The 19,880-nt window shown below is 47.0% G+C and overlaps 1 protein-coding gene across 2 annotated transcripts; it reads right to left on the bottom strand.

The window, feature by feature from the left end:
• Positions 1 to 3,609: 3,609 nt before the first annotated feature.
• Positions 3,610 to 19,441, bottom strand: IRF6 (interferon regulatory factor 6). Of its 2 annotated transcripts, none has more exons than XM_067729086.1 (8): positions 19,153 to 19,441; positions 14,552 to 14,728; positions 10,781 to 10,985; positions 9,633 to 9,761; positions 7,256 to 7,414; positions 5,828 to 6,220; positions 4,995 to 5,113; positions 3,610 to 4,338 (listed from the first exon to the last, which is right to left on the bottom strand). In XM_067729086.1, the coding sequence occupies exons 2-8, from the start codon at positions 14,723 to 14,725 to the stop codon at positions 4,114 to 4,116; spliced, it is 1,404 nt and encodes a 467-aa protein (XP_067585187.1). In that variant the 5' UTR covers positions 14,726 to 14,728; positions 19,153 to 19,441; the 3' UTR covers positions 3,610 to 4,113. The 2 variants fall into 2 exon arrangements, with proteins under 2 accessions (XP_067585187.1, XP_067585186.1); XM_067729085.1 differs by lacking the exon at positions 19,153 to 19,441 and adding an exon at positions 15,760 to 15,783.
• Positions 19,442 to 19,880: the final 439 nt, after the last annotated feature.

Raw genomic sequence — 19,880 nt, 5'->3', positions numbered from 1 at the left:
TGTTTTTTACTTTGACCTACCTAAATCCTGAGAGGCTGAATTCCGAGAAGTGGGTGGACAGGTGTCCTGGCCAAAGTTTGTCATCTCTAAGCAGGGTGTGAAGTGCATGAGTATTCACTCCGAACAAATGTGTGCTAGGTATGCTTCTGGGCGCTGGAAGTATTACAGCGTAGAAAACAGACAAAAACCCCACCTTCTTGGAGCTCAAATTGAGGAATTCAGTTTGCTGACTTCACATGAGAAATGAGAGGCAGAGGTGCAGAAGCTTTTCAGGTCATTAGGAAGAAAAAGTTATTTCACTGAAAGGTTAACTACCAGTGATATGACCCATACCACGAAGGGAGAGAATTTCTTGAGAAAATTCGTATCTGAAGAAATAGCCCAAATTTATTGATACGTGGGCAGGGCAGAGGCTAAGGGAACTGCAGTCACCTATGCTGGAAGTTTCACTCCTGGCTGTACCTTGGTGGTATCTTCAGACTGAAGAGACCACTGTAGAGTAAAGGTGGGGCCAGCCTGGAAGGAGGTCCAGCTTGTAGGGGCTCCCACACTAACGTGGAGCCAGAAGCAGAGCAGAAACTAATTTTAGAATTTTTTCCATCCCCATATTTACTTTATTTTCCCATGGTAGTTAGCAATCAGTTTCTGAAATGAAGGACGTATTGAGTTAATGCATTTATTCTAACAATAAATATTTGAGAACATACTATGTACCAGACATTGTGCTAAGGGCTGACAGCAAAGTCCAAGACAAACAGTCCCTACCTCCAGCAAGTCTGTAGTCATGCAGGACACAAACTGAGTAATTACAAGGGAATTGATTATTCTGAAAGAGGAACTATAGGGTGCTATGGGAACATATAGCCAGGGACCTAATTATGTGGGCAAGGGACCAGTCCAGATCCAACATTTGCCCTCCCAATTTACACCTACAGCTAATCTAGTTTAGTGGGGTGGACAGTGAGAAAATGAAAAGCTGGCGACACCACCTAACTCCCTTCCCAGTCTTAAGCAAGCTGAAGGCAAGGAAGTAGAAAACACCAAGGGAATGAGTGGTGTAGCCACCAAAGAAGATAGCAGGCTGAGTCTCCAAGAAAGGACACCTGGCATCAGGACCACAGAAGGAGCACTGAGGGAGATCAGTGGAGAGCCCTGCATGCACTCTCCCAGTGTTCTGAAAAGGATAAAGAACAAGGAAGAAACTACACTACTGGGTTAAGACTACATAAAACCACTCATCCATTCCTCTAACATATTCATCAGCTTTTCATTACAATCACATACGAAAAGTTCAATCCTTCTTGGCACTTAAGAACACTGTTCTCTATACCCTTTGCCAGCTCACATTTTCTGGGCCCCCACCCAGGTGTACAGCCTGGCTGTTAGCATCTCACAGAATAAGGGGAAGGGCCCAGCCCAGATCCAGCAGTTGCCCTCCCAATGTATTTTCTGTGGGTTCTTTTTAACTTTGAGCTTTGCAGATAAGAGACAGAGGGAGCCAGACATCAAGACCAAATCCCTCACTTCACCCACTCAACAGAATGCCCCCAAAATATCAAGTTCCTATACCTTGCACATTTCCTGGTCTCTAGAAGCCCAACTTCTGCTCACAGCTGAGCACCTGAGCACCCAGATTTCTCTTGGTCATGCTTTAGTAACAGCAGATTCTACTAGGTCCCTTAGAGAGAACACCCAGATTTCTCTTGATCATGCTTTAGTAACAGCAGATACTACTAGGTCCCTTAGAGACCCTAAAACCACAGCTTAAGCTTTCTAAATAAATAAGTCCATTGCCACTTGTGATTGAGGGGTTTTTGAAATAAAGCTAGCCCAACTTTACAGCTAGCTCAACTACAGTAGCAAGTAGGAGGTGGCCTGCTTTAAGGGTAGCAGACCAGACATGGACTTTCTTAATATGGCATGGCACACATAGGTATCAGTATTCAGGAGGGTTGGAACCTGCAACCAGAGATAAGCATCTTGTTTTCCATTTAGGCCCTGGAGTTTAAATTATGTATAATTTCATCCTAAAACACAAAACAAAAACAAAACAGAGTCAAAGGGTCAGGGACAGAGCAAAAGTTAATAGATCAGACCAGTTTGTGGCAGCCACAGCTGCAATGTTCTACACCTTAATCTACACTCTTCACCTTAAATGTTCACACCCAGCTACCTCCACCAGGAAGGGAGGCAAGCAGGTTTGTGCTAGGTGAGCCATTTCCAGAAAAGCACTGCCCAGCCCTTCTTCACCTTGACCTTAACACATTCAAAACCCCATTTTTCCCATCCACAAAAACTCCAAATGACAGGAAGACTGTAAACATCTCCATACAAGGAGGAACTGTCCCTGTCTCCTCTGTGGTTACAGGAGTTGGTCCTGGATGCCCAGCTCACTCTCAGGTCTTCCTCAAAGAGGGGAAAAAAGAACAAGAGAGCTCTATCCTCTCCAAAGGTTATCACTGAGTTACATACTGTTGTCTACCACACACACACAGTGGTACAGACATACCTCATTTTATCGTTTTGCTTTATGGCACTTTGCAGATACTGTGTTTTTTACAAACTGAAGATCTGTGGCAACCCTGCGTCAAGCAAGCCTATTGGCGCCATTTTTCCAATAGCATTTTTTCACTTCATGTCTGTGTGTGATGTTTTGGTAGTTCTCACAATACTTAAACTTTTTTATTGTTATGTTTGTTATAGTGATCTGTGATCAGTGATCTTTGATGTAACTATTGCAAAAAGATTATGACTTGCTGAAGGCTCAGATGATGGTTACCATTTTTTAGCAATCAAGTATCTTTATTTATTTTTATTTATTTATTTATTTATTTATTTTTGGCTGCGTTTGGTCTTTGTTGCTGTGCGCGGGCTTTCTCTAGTTGCAGCAAGTGGGGGCTACTCTTCATTACAGTGCACAGGCTTCTCATTGCGGTGGCTTCTCTTGTTGTGGAGCATGGGCTCTAGGCATGCAGGCTTCAGTAGTTGTGGCTCGCGGGCTCTAGGGCGCAGTCTCAGTAGTTGTGGCGCACAGGCTTAGTTGCTCCGTGGCATGTGGGATCTTCCCAGACCAGGGCTCGAACCCATGTCCCTTGCATTGGCAGGCAGATTCTTAACCACTGCACCACCAGGGAAGTCCCCAAGTATTTTTAATTAAGGTATGCACATTTGTACTTTTAGACATAATGCTATTGCACACTTAAAAGACTACAGTATAATGTAAACATAACTTTTATATGCACTGGGAAACCAAAAAATTTGTGACTTGCTTTATTGCAATATTCACTTTATTGCAGTGGTTTGGGACTAGCCCTGCAATATCTCCGAGGTATGCCCGTATTTCAGTGGTGATAAGTTGAAAACCTGACAGCCAATTCTTCTACAGAATCCCTAAGCCTCTACATCAACACCTTCCCCTTAGAAGCTCAGTGTGTGAGTTTTTACTCCACAGGCTGGGTGACTTTCAGACTTTGGCACCTATTTCTATTTAGATATCTAGCTTGGTTCCCAAGCAACCAGCCGGCGCCCCTCCCTCCCTCTTCCCCCATCAGGGAGCCAGCTTACTATACTAGCAGAACAGGTCAAACGGAGATCAATCCTGGACAAATCAGTGCTTGAGGGAACTTTAATGAAAGCAAAAAAAAAAAAAAAATGTGGTGCAAGAACAAGGCAGAAATGTTCTGTTCCAGGCAGTTTTGCCTTGTACAAGTAGAAGGAAGTCACTGAGTCAGAGTTTTAAAGCTGGCATTATTTCAGGCATCATTCCAACTCCTTCATTTTACAGTAATGAATCTGAAGCCCAGAGGCTAAATGACTTGGTTCAAGGTCACACCACTGGAAGCAAAGCTGCAGCTAGAACCCTGGTGTCCAAACTCCCAGGCCAAATCTCCTTCTACTACATTACACTACCATGGGGAGGTTTAAAAAAGAAAGGGAAAGTATGAAGGGTGATTTTTCCATAAATTAAATCAACTTTAAAAGCTAGGCATATTTGGAGAGTCAGAGAGTACTAATATTGTTAGAAAGAAGAAAGGTTTAAAAGCTGGTTAAATCTAATAAAAAATATCCATATGTACAATATTGTAAAAAAGAGAAGGAAGATGGCATTCATGATTACTGGGCTGGCAGGGCAGGGGACAGTTGCATGCTGGGGGTGGGCTGCATGGGCTGCCAGCTTTCCTGGGTTTGCAGGATGCGGTACAGCTGCTTCAGCTGAGCAACAATGTTATCCTTGATGTCTGGAGTTGAGATCTGCAGGCGGACACTGCCACTGTCAAAGGATCGTGTGAAATCACCAGAAAACATCTCATAGATCATCCGAGCCACCACTGGAATGACCTGTTCAGGACACAGAGCACACAGCTATCCACTGAGGAAAGGGTATTTTTAAACAGCAGGAGGGGCCCAAGATTGACGGAAGGACCAGTGAGGCTGTGGGGAACCCACCACTTTAATGTCTAGATACAGACTATGCCTTCATCTCTCTGGACCATCCTGCCAAGGTTCACTTTAGAATGTGGTTCAAATGAAGGTAAAGAACCTAGAAGTAGCATCACATCACATGCCTAAATAAATAACTGCCTATTTAGCAAGACTTTTACCCGAATTTCATCTGCTGCCTGTCTTGATGCACAAATCCACAGCCAGACCCAAGTGGTCTTGCTGCCATTTTCCAGAATGAGAACACGTTCTTAAAAGTACCTCAAAAGGTTTTACTGAAAGAGCTAGAAAGAGTCATATCCTGTTAGGTTTCAGCAAGACTCTAACGTCAGTAAGAGAATAAGATCTCCCCTGAATCAGTCACTCGCTTTGAGGACACTGTATTCTCCAGCCTGGTCCTACTTTGTACAACGTACAAAGCTCAAGTTGCTACATCTGATGGGATTAAAACCCACAGAGGCTGATGGATCCTCACTCAGGGCTCAAGCCCAGACCTAGGGGCTAAAGCATTGATAAAAAGGCAAAGAGTTGTTGACACATTATTATCTCCTCACCTGAACCAAGATGAGTTTCCTTTCCTGAGGTTTCCCATCTGGCCATTCTTCCCCAAAGCATAAGTAGATCTCAAATGGTGGCTGTTTCTCTATCTGTCCTTTCTGGTGGGCAATGAGATCTGCAGAACATGGAAGAGTATGGAGTTTGGGGTACTGGGTCATTCCACACCTACTCAGTAAACACTTTCTTTTATACTGTCCAGAATAGTAGCCACTGGCCACAACATGTGGGTATTGAATTTAAATTCATTAAAATTAAATAGTTCCTTAGTCACATTAGTTACATCTACATACTCAATAGCCACATGTGGCTAGTGGCTACCATATTGAACAACATAAATATAGAACATTTTCATCATTTCAGAGAGTTCTATTGGACACCGCTTAAACCAGACTTAGGGTTCAAATCACATTGGAAAATTCACATCTCAGTGCTCTCCCTAAATATGTCTGCTTAAATTTGCCATGCAAATATGTCCCAAATGAGAAGAGTATACGTTTTGCTGATTATGATGAACAGGGTCACCTTCCAAAGTTAAGGATAAGCTGGTAGAATGTGGGGAGCAATATCAAGGCTGTCTTCTTCTTCTGCCAATAAAGGAATCATAAGCACCTAAAACCGGCTTCAAATGCACAGCTTTGGAGTGGAACACCCTTCTTTGTTGCCCAGGTCACTTTTCTTTTTCAGAATCAAGGTCCCCTTCTACCGTGACTTCCTCCAGAAGAAACTGTTTGGTTAAGATCTTTGCAGAGATAGGAAAAGGGGGAAGGAAGGAGGAAGACATACTTGCAGGGAGCAGTTCCCATCATCAATGGTCTGAAAAAAGACTCACCACTAAGGAACGTTTCCAGACAAAACAGTTTGACCTTCTTTTGTCTCTCGATCAGGTTGGGGGCAACAAGCGATGGGGCACATGGCCCAGACCAGTACACCTTGCACTGGCACAGCCTGATAGCATAGATGGCATGACCGCTGACCTCCAGGATCAGTCCTCTGTCCATGACGTCTAGCAGTTTGCTGGTGAACAGCTTCTGCTTCTCATTGGTGATGTGCTCCGGACCTGGGAACTTGACCTGCTCCAGGCTGACGGGACCAAAGAGCTCCTCCTGGTCAGGCATGGGACCCAAGTCTCCATAGAAGAGCCTGCAGCCCTGGGGGTTGCTCACCGTCATGGTCTGTGCATACTCCTTCCCACGGTACTGAAATTTGATGTCCAGGTCAGTCACTGCAAGGTGAGGGGGGACAGTGAGAGTCCTGCTCTGCTGCTCTGCCCATCCATCCCTAGGACTCATGCAAGTCCATCAAGATCAAGCCACCTTTCAACCAGCATTCAGGAAGGCCATTGCCATAGTTATCCTTCATGCAACAAAGGGAGACATCAACATATCCCTGGAATATTCACTCAAGAGGCTGCCTTGAAGCAAATAGCTCAAATTCCATCTATACTATCACTGTTCAGTCACCACACCCTAAAGCTAGAATTTCTCCAACCAAAGTTCTGGGTCCCGGTCTCCCCATTTTGTACTGACTGAGTCTTTACATCAATAGGCATTGGAAGGAGCTGAAAACTAAGGCAGCATCTGGTTTGTGTATCATTTTTGACTCACTGTTTAAAGAAACCAGAGGAACAATAAGAAATACCAAGGCATATTTCTGAAAATTACACAGATGAGCACACACTGTTGATATGTTCTAATAATATATCACAGAAGGACACAGTGCACAACAAAGTAAATTTTCACTCAGCAAGTGTCCATTGAACCCTATAGGTCTTATCAAAGCTATCAGCCTCTTGGACAAAATGCTAGTACTCTCCTGGCACCTCCCCTACCATATGTAGTGTGAAAGGGAGGTGCAATGACAATGATTCTTCACTGAGATCAATTTGTACCCCATTCAGAAAGAGATTTTCTCTGGGTCCTAAAGTCCCTCAAAACCCAAGAGCCTCCTTGATCAAATCCAGTCATTAACTTCCCCAACCCACAACTGACCTTGTCCTCAAATCCCCTGGGCAAACTGATAAACCCAGGCCTTCCACCCACCTAATAGGTGAGTAACCTAGAGCTGCACAGCACCAATCAGAGAACCCCCATGGGCAAGTAGGTATGGGCTGGTGACTCATCAGCCAGCCAGGAACCAGACACAGAGGCTGCCTGGGGGACTATTCTATACATGGCAAAGAAATGGAGGCAGAAGGTGGGGCAGGAAATGGACTGTAATAGGAGCTGAAGATCCACCTAGAATATCAAGGCTCACTTACTTGGGAGAGAGCTGATCCACAGCTCTGGAGAGCTATAGAAAGGCTGTATAGGTGCCTGGGGTACTTCCATCTCCAGAGGTTCCGTTTTGGGCCACACTGCTTCGGGGCTGCAGTTGCCCACACTGCAGTTGCCCACACTGGCTGGTGCTATGGGAGAACCTAGAAAAGAAGGATGTGGATGAGCAGGCAGGAGCACCACACGTGCATATCACCTGGGTCCGAAGCTCTCAAATCTAAAAGGTCCAACACTGGACCACAACTCAGTGTGGCAGCCCATCAGTAATTCCCCCAACAAACACCAAAAGAAATAAGGTTCCCCTGCTTCTGCTTCCTAATCTTATTAGTTCTCTCATAAACTCATAATTTTGAAAACATGCATTTGCTGATGATTAACAGACAAGTGGGTACTCTCTGGGGTTAAATTAGAGCAGGCATGAATGAGAGATTCCCTGTTACAAAATTTGAACCCAGCGATTAAACAGAAACTGGTTGTCTTCCATAAAATGAACTCAACTAAATTGATTGATTAGCTTCGAATAAGTGTTAATGTACAGAAATTCCTTTAAAAACAAACACATACTTTTTTACATGCATGAAACATCTGGAAGGATACTCAAGAACCTGGAAAGATCTGTCTCCTCCAGGGAAGGAGCTGTTCAGACAAGTTAGAAGGAAAACCTTTCAGCTGATTTCCTTTTTGTACCATTATGAATTTTAAACCATGTAAGAGTATTATTTATTCAAAAGTATCCAGTTAAAGCTTTTAAAAGAGAGAATGAAAAACACATCCTATATCCCTGCTATTGTCAAAGTTGGCTCACTCCAAAGTTTACAGATTTTTCCTCCTAGCCTCACCTTTTAAGCATCTATTCTTCAACAATTCTTCTTCCTCTGCCCAACAGCTCTGAAATCACAGAGGTTAAGGTTTCTTTGACCCTTTGTGTACGAGTCTGGTTATATCTATGTATTTTACTTTTTTATTTTTAATATATGTTCACATGTTTCCATAAAGGATCCAAGGTGGCCCATAACATAAGGCCACACAACATTAGCTTTAAAAAAACATGAGGGGGGGCTTCCCTGGTGGCACAGTGGTTGAGAGTCCGCCTGCCGATGCGGGGCACACGGGTTCGTGCCCTGGTCCACATGCCGCGGAGCGGCTGGGCCCGTGAGCCATGGCCGCTGAGCCTGCGCATCCGGAGGCTGTGCTCCGCAGCGGGAGAGGACACAGCAGTGAGAGGCCCGCGTACCGCAAAAAAAAGAAAAAAAAAAAAAAGGGAAATCAGGATTCTGGAAATGGGTTGCATCCTTTTAAGGGGTGAGAATAACAGAATAAGTCAGCCAAAGATTTGGGAAAGGATCTCACATTTCCAAATGTCCAAATCTTAAAATTGCACCAAGTGGGAATGTAGCTGTAGCAATATTAACCTGAGAGAGCTCTATGATCGTTGTCTTTACTCATCACTTGGTTGCAAAGTTATAAATGACAGGGTAAGTGAAGGAGGGCAAGTAGACAGATAAGAGTCATTTCCTGTTTCTCAAGAGAAGGGGCATCACCTAGAGTAGGGTACTCCAAAATCCTACAGGAATCATCTTGATATACTAAATTTTCTAGGTGGCAAAAGTATCTCATTTGACCCTAGCAGCCAGATGGAACTTAGAAAAGTAGTGAAAAGCTACACAACTGAATGCAAGTTATATGACTAGGAGCATGTCAGTGAAAAGTTCAAGTGAAGATGCCGTGGAAGAGCGATTCACCTTGTGTTTGAGCACCCTCAGAATGTGCAATGGGAGATGCAGTACCTGCTCTGTCTCACAGTGACCCTGCAACCTCTAAACTCATCCTTCCTGGGAAGTTGAATTCAAAAAGTCAATTTAAAAAAAAGATAAAAGTCTCTAGTAGATAAATTTTATCAGAGCCTAGTATTAAGAGCTGTAGAGCCACAAGTTTCCCATGATACAGCCTTAGCAGACGCTGTTAAGGCAGTGACAGAAAATTTATACCGAGGGAAATAGCAGAAGAGTTTGCCTACAATTCACGAAAATGATCTCTGCACTTGGCCTGAAGGAAATCAGCAAAATTTATAACAGCTTGTGTATTTGTATGTGGGATTGAGAATGAATTTAATTTTTTAATTTCTCTGAATTATCACATAAGATTCAGAAGATGCTCTCTCTGCCTAGAAGCCACCCCACTGGGATAACTATGCCTACGGAGTTCCTTTGCCTATGACTCCTACTTGCTAACAGACTGGCAGCCTGGCCACAGGGCCTGGTCGCTGCTCCCAGTGCAATGGTGGATATGGTGTCAACGGTTGCAAAATCAAAGCCCCTTACATCTTCTCCATGCCTCTGTCCCACCCCCCACCCCACTCACCATTGATGTTCAGGAAGGGGAAGGTGTCCTGGATGGGAACGTGGTGCTGTGACTGGTCCAGCTCATCTTCCTCATCTTCTTCATCCACATCATTATCTTTCTCATCCCAAGGAGCAGATCCAGTGGATCCTACCCGAGAAACAGACACACACAAAGGTCACAGGTGAGCCGCTCACCTTGCACTGTCATCCCTGCAGCTGACCCACTGTTCAAGCTAGGCACTGCCAGCACAGAGGCTCCTTGGGTTCAGTGTGCACCCTCAATGCCAAAGAGTGGGAACCAAGGGTGTTCACCCCACTCCCAGCTCCTCCTACGGAGCCCCAGTGCAAGCTCTCATCCCCTCCCCTATCCAGGAGCTGCAGACCCTACTCCCTTCTCCTAGAAATCTTTTAATTCCTACTCTAAACCCCTTTCTACACATTAGCATCCCTTCTAAGGACCCAAGGAGCACAGCTTCTCTCCTTTGTAAGCTTAATGTGAAGACAGACCCTTCCCTCATGGCAGAGCCTCACTAGATTCACTGGAGGTCAAGTCTAAATAATCTGGCTCTTAGTCGGAACTTGCTAAACATAAAGTAAACATAGGGATCAGGTGGTATTCTCCTAGGAAAAATACCATACAAATTAAATGATCACTTACCCATCATTTATAAAGAGAACTTAATAGCCTTCATAATGTCATGTCAACTGATTCTTAGAACAGCCTTTGAAATACGCAGGAAAGATGAGAACCCAGATTTTATAGTGGAAGAAGCTGAGGCTCAAAAGGTTGAATGACTTGATTCAATGTCCCACAAGTAGTGAAATGGAAAGAACGAGGTTTATAACTCAGACCTTCTAAGTTTTAATCCCTCCTTCTTCTAAACTATCTGGCCTCTCTTCTCAGTGTTGAGTCCCAAGAGAAGTTATTTTTTTACAGAACTCAATACCCCCTCTTCTTTCTAATGCTTTACTGTTCCACTGGGTGGGCAGGAAGACTTTGCTGAGTTTATATCTTTTGTTCTCTGGGTTCTTTCTAGGGACAGGATTTCTTGCTTTACCAGTCTTCAACTTTGTAAGCGAGGCGACTTTCAAGTTGACTATCGCTTTAAGGGTCCAGCCCGGAACCCGGCACACTGTCCACCTTCTCCCCAGCAGCTGGGGTCTCACCTGGGTTAATGATAGAGCCCTGGGGCTGGGGGATGTCACACACTTGATATATCTTCACTGGGTTCATGGGCACCTCCTTGGTGCCGTCGTACATCAGGTTGAATTCCCTGCTCTTGTTGAGCGCACAGCGGAGCTGGGCCTTCCATTTAGCTGGGTCGGGGTCATCCACCCCTTCCTGGTACTTCCCTGTCTCCACAGCCCAGGCCTGAGGGATAGGAAACTGCAGTGAGTGCCTGCTTGTTGCCCAGAAACACTGGAAAGTGTGCCCGCCCTCCCTCATACAGACACAGATACACACAGCCCTGCCTGACCGCCCCATCACCCCAACTCCAATTTACAGAGACTGCAGCAGGAAACACCACACTGGGGACCAGGCAAGGCAGGGCCTGAGAGAAATTAAGCCAAATGCAAATACAATATTTTAAAAAGAGGAGCCTCGTCTCAAGTGCTTGTGCCAGCATCATCTGTCAAGACTACAATGGCCATAATGAAGGGTTGAAAATAAAGAAAAATCTGGAACAAATATACACCAAAATACTAATGGTAACTTTTGGATAGCAAGATTTCAGGTAATTTTGTTTTGTTTTGACTTATTTTTCACATGAATTGCTTATATAATAAGAAGAGAAAGGGAGATGCCGTATGATATGAAGAATTTAGGCTTGCTGTTCCCTCTCCCTTCAGTCTTCCATCTGATGCACAAAAACTGTTGAAACCAAGTACCTTTAGGAGTAGCAGACCATAGGAGGGCAGGAAGCACGCTCTGGGGGTTCAGCCTGCCTCAGTGGGAGGCTGAGGGCGTCAAGTCCTAATAAACTCACACCACCTGCCTTTCCCTGCTTCCTCAAACTCCCACATTGGGAACATTTTGCTGGGAACACCAGTGGCTGGTGGCCTGGGCCAAAACCAGTGTGGCCCCGCCTCTCTGGTTTTCAATTTCCAGGTCTAACAGGCATTTATGTGTCTGTTCACGGGATATCAGCCCTCCCCCATTGTGAACATATCTCAGATGTCTACACTTTCTTCAGGGCTTGTGACGTATGTGCTGGTGCAGAAAAGGGGGATGTCCTTTGCAGAGGACTCAAGATCAGGAAGTACACGGCAGCTTGTTCAAGTGGACAGGGCATATCGCTTGTCCAGTCCCAACTCCCCGCCTCCGCTCCTGAACGTAGACCACTTCCTCAAGCCGAAATGGAATTTTTCTGGCCCCATCCTTTGAGCTCTCTGGTCTCCCTCAGTCAATCCCTGCAGAGCCTCACAATCACGAGGAAGCTTCTCCCAATAGCCGAGCTAAATTCTTCTCCTCCAATTCACTCATTTCTTCTTATCATCTTCTCAGACCTGGGGGCTCCTCCACTTGACGTGCAGTATGGAATGAAGCAGTCTGACAAAGCTGCTGCCCTTGGGCACTCAGCAGGCTCCATTCCATCCAATCCCCGTAGGGGATTTCAGCCTCACCAGTCCCTAGTGTCGGAGAGGCACATCTCCAGTTGCACCTGGCAGTACCTGGCTGCTGCCTCCTCACGTTTTCCCCTCTCTTTGTTGGATCCTCCGTGCCCGCTCCCCCTCTGGCCCCATCCAGCTGGCTTGGGCTGTGCTGACTTTGGCCCAGGTCTGCAAGCTTTCTGTGGCTCCCTGAATCCCTGCCCCTCCACAGAGAGCAGCCAGACTAACATCCTGCTCACGACACAGCCATTCCCCAGGGCCCACTCAGATGATGCAGAGAACCTGAGGCTGAGGCAGCAGAGGGTGGTACCCACCACGTGGCAATCGCTGTGCTTTATAAACATCCCTTATTCAAACCCATTCTGAGTCTTGCTTCTGAGAGTCTGGTCACTGGGCAGGTCCCTATTTCTCTTCCTAAAATGGACACAAGTCTCTGCATTTTTATGGCAATGTATGAGTCCCTTCCCATACACTGAGTTCACTCAATTCTCACAACAATCCTGTGAGGCAGGCAAGACTGGTTTTAGCCCCATTTTACTGAAGGGGAAGCTAAAGCCCCAAGAGATTATGTGACTTGTTCAAGACCACACATGCAAGTGATGGTAGTAGGATCTGAAGCCAGGTCTTCCAGCTCCTGGTCAGGAGGGGCCGTCTGATAATGGGGGAGCTGATAGGCCTGGGTTCAAACCCTAACCCCACCACTTATTGGCTGTGTGACTTGGGCAAGTTACATAGCCCCTCTGAGACTCAGCTTCTGCATCTATAACATGAGGGTGCCGCCCCCCTTACAGTGTTGTCGAGAAGCAAATGAGATAACGGACCTAGGGTAGGCAGCGGGCACCCACTTAATGCTAGTCAGAACTGCCCACACCCCATATCCTGCCAAAGGCCTGTCAGAGCTTGGGATCTGTGAAAGCACCCTCACACTTCTCCTGACACCCAGGCCCTCCCTTAGCATTCTGCAAACAGATACACAGATATAAGTAAGACAAAGTAGCTTCCCACAGCCAATTTTTCCTCAAGCCCTAAGCATACAGAACATTCTCACGAGTGGAGCTTTCAGGAACCAGCCTCCTCCCCCGCGGCCAGCCACCACCAGGCACTTCAACAGCAAGTCCAGTTTCAGACCAAGGCCACAGCGAGAGGCCAACTGGGCCAGGGCAGGCCCATCCCCCTCTGATGCCAGCTCCAATAATTGGTGCTGATTTACGGATGTTTTCCTTACCACTTTCATGTCATTATTTAATTTTTACATTAAAAGCATTCATTTACTTTCTAAGTATTCACAGGCCAATTTTTTCTCTACCTCTCATCTCTACACCCAATATAACTGAGTTGGGTGGGAAACAACTGTAAGTTGGCTCTCCTTTGAGGTGTGAGCCCACCTTTCCTGGCCCAGTCTCAGCAAGAACCTGGAGCATCAATCTTGAGGGGCTCAGGGTAGGGACTGGATTTCACTTCTGACTTCCAGCTTATAGTCAGGGAAGAAATGGGGAAACTCATTTCTCCGTGTCTTGGGAGTGCAGGAACTAAAGCTACTCATGAGATGGAAGACTGACCAGCACAGAGAAGCTGGTCTGGAGCAGAGGCATGGGCTCCGGAGTTACAAACCACATAATACCCCTTCCCACAACTAGCTTCCCACCTACTTCTGTCTTAGACTTTGGTTTCACTTACATTTTATGAAATGCCATGTGATTCAATCTTATTTTCAGTGAAGCAAAATAACTCTCACATCAGAGCTACTCTTCGGTTAAGAAAACATATTTGTAGAATAAAAACCTGTAATTAAATCGCCTTTCATTTTTAAGTGGAGGTTATGGATGGGGCAAAATGTTTTAACATCAAAAGAAAAACTTGCAAAGGGCCCTCGACACCCATGCTACAGGCTGTTAGGAGCCTGCTAACACTCAGTAGCTGTGCCCTGATCTGGACAGCCATTCCCGGGCCAGGGCAAGAGCCCTGAGCGAATGAAGGGTTGATTGCTGGCTGACCCTTGGGAGCTCTAGAACAACCACAGCATACACGCACTTACAGGAGTTTAGCCAATCACACCTGGGATCCCTTGGGATGTGAGTTGAGTAGCTTTGACCAATGGGAAAGAATAAATGCCCTCAACCATAACAGACATGCCCCAACAAGAGAAATTACTATGCCTGCTAAGTTTGCCCCCGCCCCACATCATAAACATTCTCTTTGTTGCATGAGCATTTTGGATCTAGTACCATCTTCAAGCCAAAATTGAAAACAGAAGAACAAAAAAACCAGAAAGGTCTGAGAGAACTGGAAAACACTTCAAGTCAGATGGTAAAAGAATACCTTTACCTTGAAAATGGTATTTTCCTCCTCCTGTTGGGGGCTATGCCGGGTGGCATGTTTCCAGGGAATCTGGAAGCGTTTGGAGTCCCTATGTAGCCAGATGAGCCCAGGGTACAGGCCACTATCCACTTGGGCCACCAACCAGGGCTTCAGCCGAACTCTGCGGGGGTGGAGAGCCATGATCTGGGTTGGCGGGAGGGGGAAGAAATGGGGAGAGGAGAATTAGGCCAGCCCCTGGGAAAAGTTCCCAGCCACTGTTCCCATATGATAGAGCTACAGTTTCACTAGATTACAGCAAAGAAACTAAATATGGGAATAAACTGTGCCAGGTGGGGAAGAAAAGAAAACAGGTTAAAAGGTTCTTTTGATTCTTATTCCAAAGCCATTTATTTTTCATGCTCTAGCCAAATCAGACTTATCACGTAAGTAGATCACATTTCTTCTATTTAAATCCTGAGGCAGAAAAATAAAGAGATGATGTCATCCCTGCTGGAAAACAGTCCTTCCGCAAGTACCAAGGGAAGAGAAGAGAAACTGCTCTTTTCAATCTCATCTCGGGAGAAGGAAGAAAAAAGTTATGGAAACAGCAGGTATATAGGCAAGAACTTGAAGCATGCTCTCTTCTTAGACAACTAAGGTGAATGGGAATATTTTAGTAAGAAATGACAGCATCGTGATAAGAGAGAAGTAGGCGAGGGATGGTCCCTGGTTCCAAAGTCCTCACTTACATAGATGAGCAGGCAGTGTATCCACAGGGATCTGAGAGCTGGGCCTCAAGTCAGTTTTCCTTTCTCTGGGCCACCCAAATGCGGGATGGGGGGGGGTCTGAGCTGGTTATCCCCATGACAATCCAGTGTCTAGGAGAAGGCTTGGGAGCACTGGAGACAAAGTGTAAGAACCCTGCCCTGTATCTGAGTCTGGTAAAGCTAAGATGCCCTAGAATGATCAAATACCACAGTTCCTAACCCTATAGAATACTAAAACCAGTCATAAGACAAGCTCTGTACTGCTAGGACAGCCTCCTCGCCTGGGTCTGTTTACCTCCCCACAGAGGCTGAATTGAACTGATTGGTTGCTGGAGCCAGCCTGGGTAAAGTCTGCAATTGATTCTCATAAAGGGCATAGCGTAGCAGATAACATTCGGTGGCAGCCAGCACTCACAGCGGGAAACAAAGGCCTGCCCAGATTGGGTGCCTAAAGGAAAAAGCAGTTACCGGAGAAGTGTTTGCCTGGGGTGTTGTGTTTAGACTTTTTGGCGTTCTCATTTCTCTTTGTTTTTACTTCAGGTGAGAAAGACAGGCCTGCAAAAGAACGTTCATTCAACAAATATTTGTCCGTCAGCTACTGTGTGACAAGAGCGACATTAGTTACTAAACACAATGTCCTCATCAGACTCCCTGAAGAAATCCACATTGGAATTGCTCAAACATCCACTGACCTGAGAAAAGGAAGATAAATAAGTCACCTTCCCACCCAGAAAGATTCCCACCTGGATCGGGGTTCAGAAACCAAACCAGCTGAGTCAGCCGAAGGCTTCCCCCTCGGAGGAACTTAGCTTAAGGGGTGGGTCCTAAGGCCACTTCTCTCCCCAGCCAGGCTCCCAGCAAACGGGAAAACTCAAACCCAGCTCGGTCACTGGCACTTTAAGAACACGGCAGGACCTGCTCTCACCTGAGCCTTCTGACCCAATTACCAAATTCTGCAACTGAAACCTTCCCCCCCGGGAGCAGCTCACAGTGGGCAGGTGAGGTAGTACCCGGTATTCAAGGGCCCCCCACCCCCATGTTCTTGGCCTTGATGTAGATTGCTCTGTAGGACAGCAAAGTCAAGCTATCAAACCACAGAGAACATTTACCTTATAAGGAGGAGGGAATGCATATTCTCCCCAGGGCAAGTTCTAGCCTTCTCTTCCTCAGTCCTGGCCTGCGGGAAGGGGGATGGGGTAAGGGAAGAACAAAGAGAACAGGGAAATGGGCAGCAAACTGGTCCACCTAGTGAGGGACTTTCGAGAATTTCTGTTGCAATATTGGTCAGTCTTGTGTCGAGGCCTGGCAGACACGTGAAATCCACCTCTTGACAGATCATGGGCTTTGAAGAAAAGGGCTTATCCTAGTTGATCCACAGCACATCAAAAAAAAAATTAAGGCAACCAGGCCAACGCAAGGAACTGCACAGAGTGACGGGGAGGGAGAGGCAGCCGCCCTTAGAGGTCGATGACTAAGATCTAGAGCCCTGCGTTCTCAGCGTTCTCCCAAGATGGCAGTACACAGGAGCAATGCTGCCCCAGCCTCCTCCTCCTCTATGCCCCACCTCCATCACAGCTAACCCTCTCCACCTTCTGAAAGTCCACCGAGATCTCCTCCACCAGCCACCCAGCACCTAAGACTATAAGAACAGGCAGAGAGGGAAACTTTGGAACCAACCAAAATCACAGAGAAAAATATCTAATTAGACATTCATAGGCTGCAATATCAAGTAGCCATTAACATCGAGGCATCTGAAGAATGTTTACTGGATTTGGGAAAATGTTTAAATATGTACTTAAGGGGGGAAAAGGCATCATACTATATTGACTGTATAGTAGTGTCTCCATCTTGTACCATAACATGCACTTGTGTACATAAGCACTGAGAATTGTTGAAAAGGGAAAGAAATAATACATCAATGCAACAAGAAGTTCTTAGTGGTTACCTGGTGATAGGACTGTGGGTGAATTTTATACGTGCCTAAGTACTTTTATATACGATTCACATTTTCCTACAATGACGTGTTTCGATTCACAACTTAAAACACTACGTAGTATTTTTTTTTAACCACAGGAAGCTAAGACATTTCTTGGCCACTGGGAGATATAAAAGATGATGGCCTTCAGCTAATGAAACCACGGTAACAGCAATCCTCTATCTACATAGGCTTAACAGTTTTTACATGCGCTTTTATTTAACGTGTCTGATTTCATCCTCATAATGAAATTATCATCCCCATTGTTATCATCCCCATTTTACAGCTGGGTTAACTGAGGCACAGCAAAGTGTTTTATGTGGGGCCTGGACCCAACACTTCTCAGTCAGAGTGTGCTGTACCATATCCTGCCACTGCACCCAGGTTTCTAAGTCCCTCCCTTCTTCTATACACCAAGAAAGTAAATGAAAAACATCAACAAAGATCCAAGCAGCATGGAGGGCCAACGAAGTGGTTAGGGAGGAGACTGCATGACACCCAGCCTTAAACACACCTAAACCAGAGTTCTCTTTCAGAACACTCTCACCACCCAAATCCCAATGCCCACAGAACAAGCTTAGCCTAGTTTAACTCAGCTCTGGTATCTCTAGCTGCCATCACAGCAAAATTCAAGGCCTGTGTCTCCAACAGGTATTCAACTAGCCAAAGAACAAAGATTTAACCCATCCACTCCCCTCATACTGGGCAATGAGCAGGGACACTATCAACCTCCCCAAGGCATAAACCATCCTCTCTCACACCCCCATTCCAGGGAACAGGTCCCCTACAAACACCTGTACTGCCACCTCTGCGGCCCCTGCCCAGACTAGTTTCCAGGAACATGGCCACCCCAAAGCCAAGATTCAGTCGTCAATGGTTTGGCTCAGAGTAAAACACACACCCTCACTTCTTGCAGACAGGCCTCAGGCGTGGTCCTGCTTTTTCCCTTCCTCCTGGAGAGACCTGAAATGCCATCTTCCAAGTTCCCCAGTCTTTCCTCCATTTAGTTTAGCCCTGTTTAGGGGTAAATTCTGGACCTCTAGCCATAATTCCCACGCCCTGCCTCCCTGCTTGATTGAAGTTGAGGGCTGGAGAGAGGGAGCTACAGGGTATAGGTGCGGCTGTCACGCATTATACAAACATCGAAAACTACTCTCCTAGGTCAACACCAGCCTTCACCAACCCCTACTCAAACGCCTTCTTCCTCTCCCTTCCCTGGCTTCCACTTGTGACATCCACCAAGCGAGCAGGGCTGGGGTAGGGATGACCCCTTTACCACACAGCAGGCTCCCTGTAAACAGTGGCACCCTGGGCCTGCTTTCCAGTCTGGCCTGGAAGACTTTCCCCACTTCTCTACACCAGGCCTCCAGCCCTTTCAGGCGAAGAGGGCCTCACCCCCCGAGCAACCACGCCCGGCGCCACCCTCGCCGGCAAGTAGCTTAGCTACTTGGAAATTCACGGGTGTCTCTCAGGCCCAGGGCAGGGGCCTGACTGCGCTAAACAAATCCTAGGAGAGGAAACAAACTGGCTAAATTTACTGGCCGCCCCGACGCGCAATTTCCCAAAACACCCACCAAGATCAAGGGCCGGCCGGCCGGCCTGGGAAATCCCCTCTTCGGGATCCAGGGGCCTGCGGAGCGGTGAGCTGGGAGGACCAGCGTGGTGGAGGAGCCTTAGCGCTCCCCGACGGTTGGTAGGTAGGGGCCCGAGAGCCGCACACTCCAGTTGGGCGGGAGGGAAAGGGAGTCGACAGAAGTAGGGGGTCGGTAAGGGCCCAGCGCCCCCGGGCTAGGACCGCCCGAAAGCTACCTGAAGCAGAGCGATGGGCACCCAGCCCTAGAGGGTATCCCCAAACAAACAGATGTCCTTAAGCAAGCTTTCCTCACCCCCACAAACTCTGGAGGGGACGCTTCTTCACCGGCGGGCGTGTCCTCCCTCCCTCAAGCGAGGCTCCAGACGTTGGCGCCCCCCACTTTCTTCAATCCGGCTGCCAGAAGCGAACGTCCCTCCGAACCAAGTCCCAGTTAGGATCACCCGTCGCCACTGCTCTCCTCGGCCGGTTGGGCAAGCAACACCTGGCTCTGCGCAGGTAGGGACTGCAGGCTCCGCTCCCAGTCCCACACCGGCCCTCACCTTCCCCGCCCAGGTAAGCCAAGCTCACGTCAGCGCCTCGCCTCGGGACGCCGCGGACCCATCTGCCGTCCGGCCACGCCTCCCAGGTGTGGCCACGCCCCCATGCGTTCAGGATTGGCGGGTTGCGAGAAATATGATACTCTGTGTTCCAGGGCAGCCCAGCCCCCCCCCCAGCCCCTTCCCCACCGCCCTCCCCCGCTTCTAATCCGGGCTGAGAAAATTCCGGGACTGGAGTCTAGACCTGACCCCTTGGGGCTAGTGGTCTTCTGAACTGGAAGCGACTGGGAGGAAAAATAAGTCGAAAAGACTTAGATCTAAGTCGAGAAGGTGCCTCCCTTCCTTCATGCCCCATAATCACCCTGCGGTATGGAGACGGTTAACTACAAATAAGGATTTAGAGATTCTGGGTTGGCCCTAATACCTGTGGGCCTGTGTAAGTGGAGTGGGGTATTGGGAAGGGACTCAGGACACTTGGTCCCTT

Source organism: Pseudorca crassidens, chromosome 2 (assembly GCF_039906515.1).
Source record: "Pseudorca crassidens isolate mPseCra1 chromosome 2, mPseCra1.hap1, whole genome shotgun sequence".
In the NCBI taxonomy this organism is placed as follows: Eukaryota; Metazoa; Chordata; class Mammalia; order Artiodactyla; family Delphinidae; genus Pseudorca; species Pseudorca crassidens.
The sequence above is the reverse complement of the archived record's forward strand: the minus strand, read 5'-3'. Positions and strand labels throughout refer to the sequence as shown.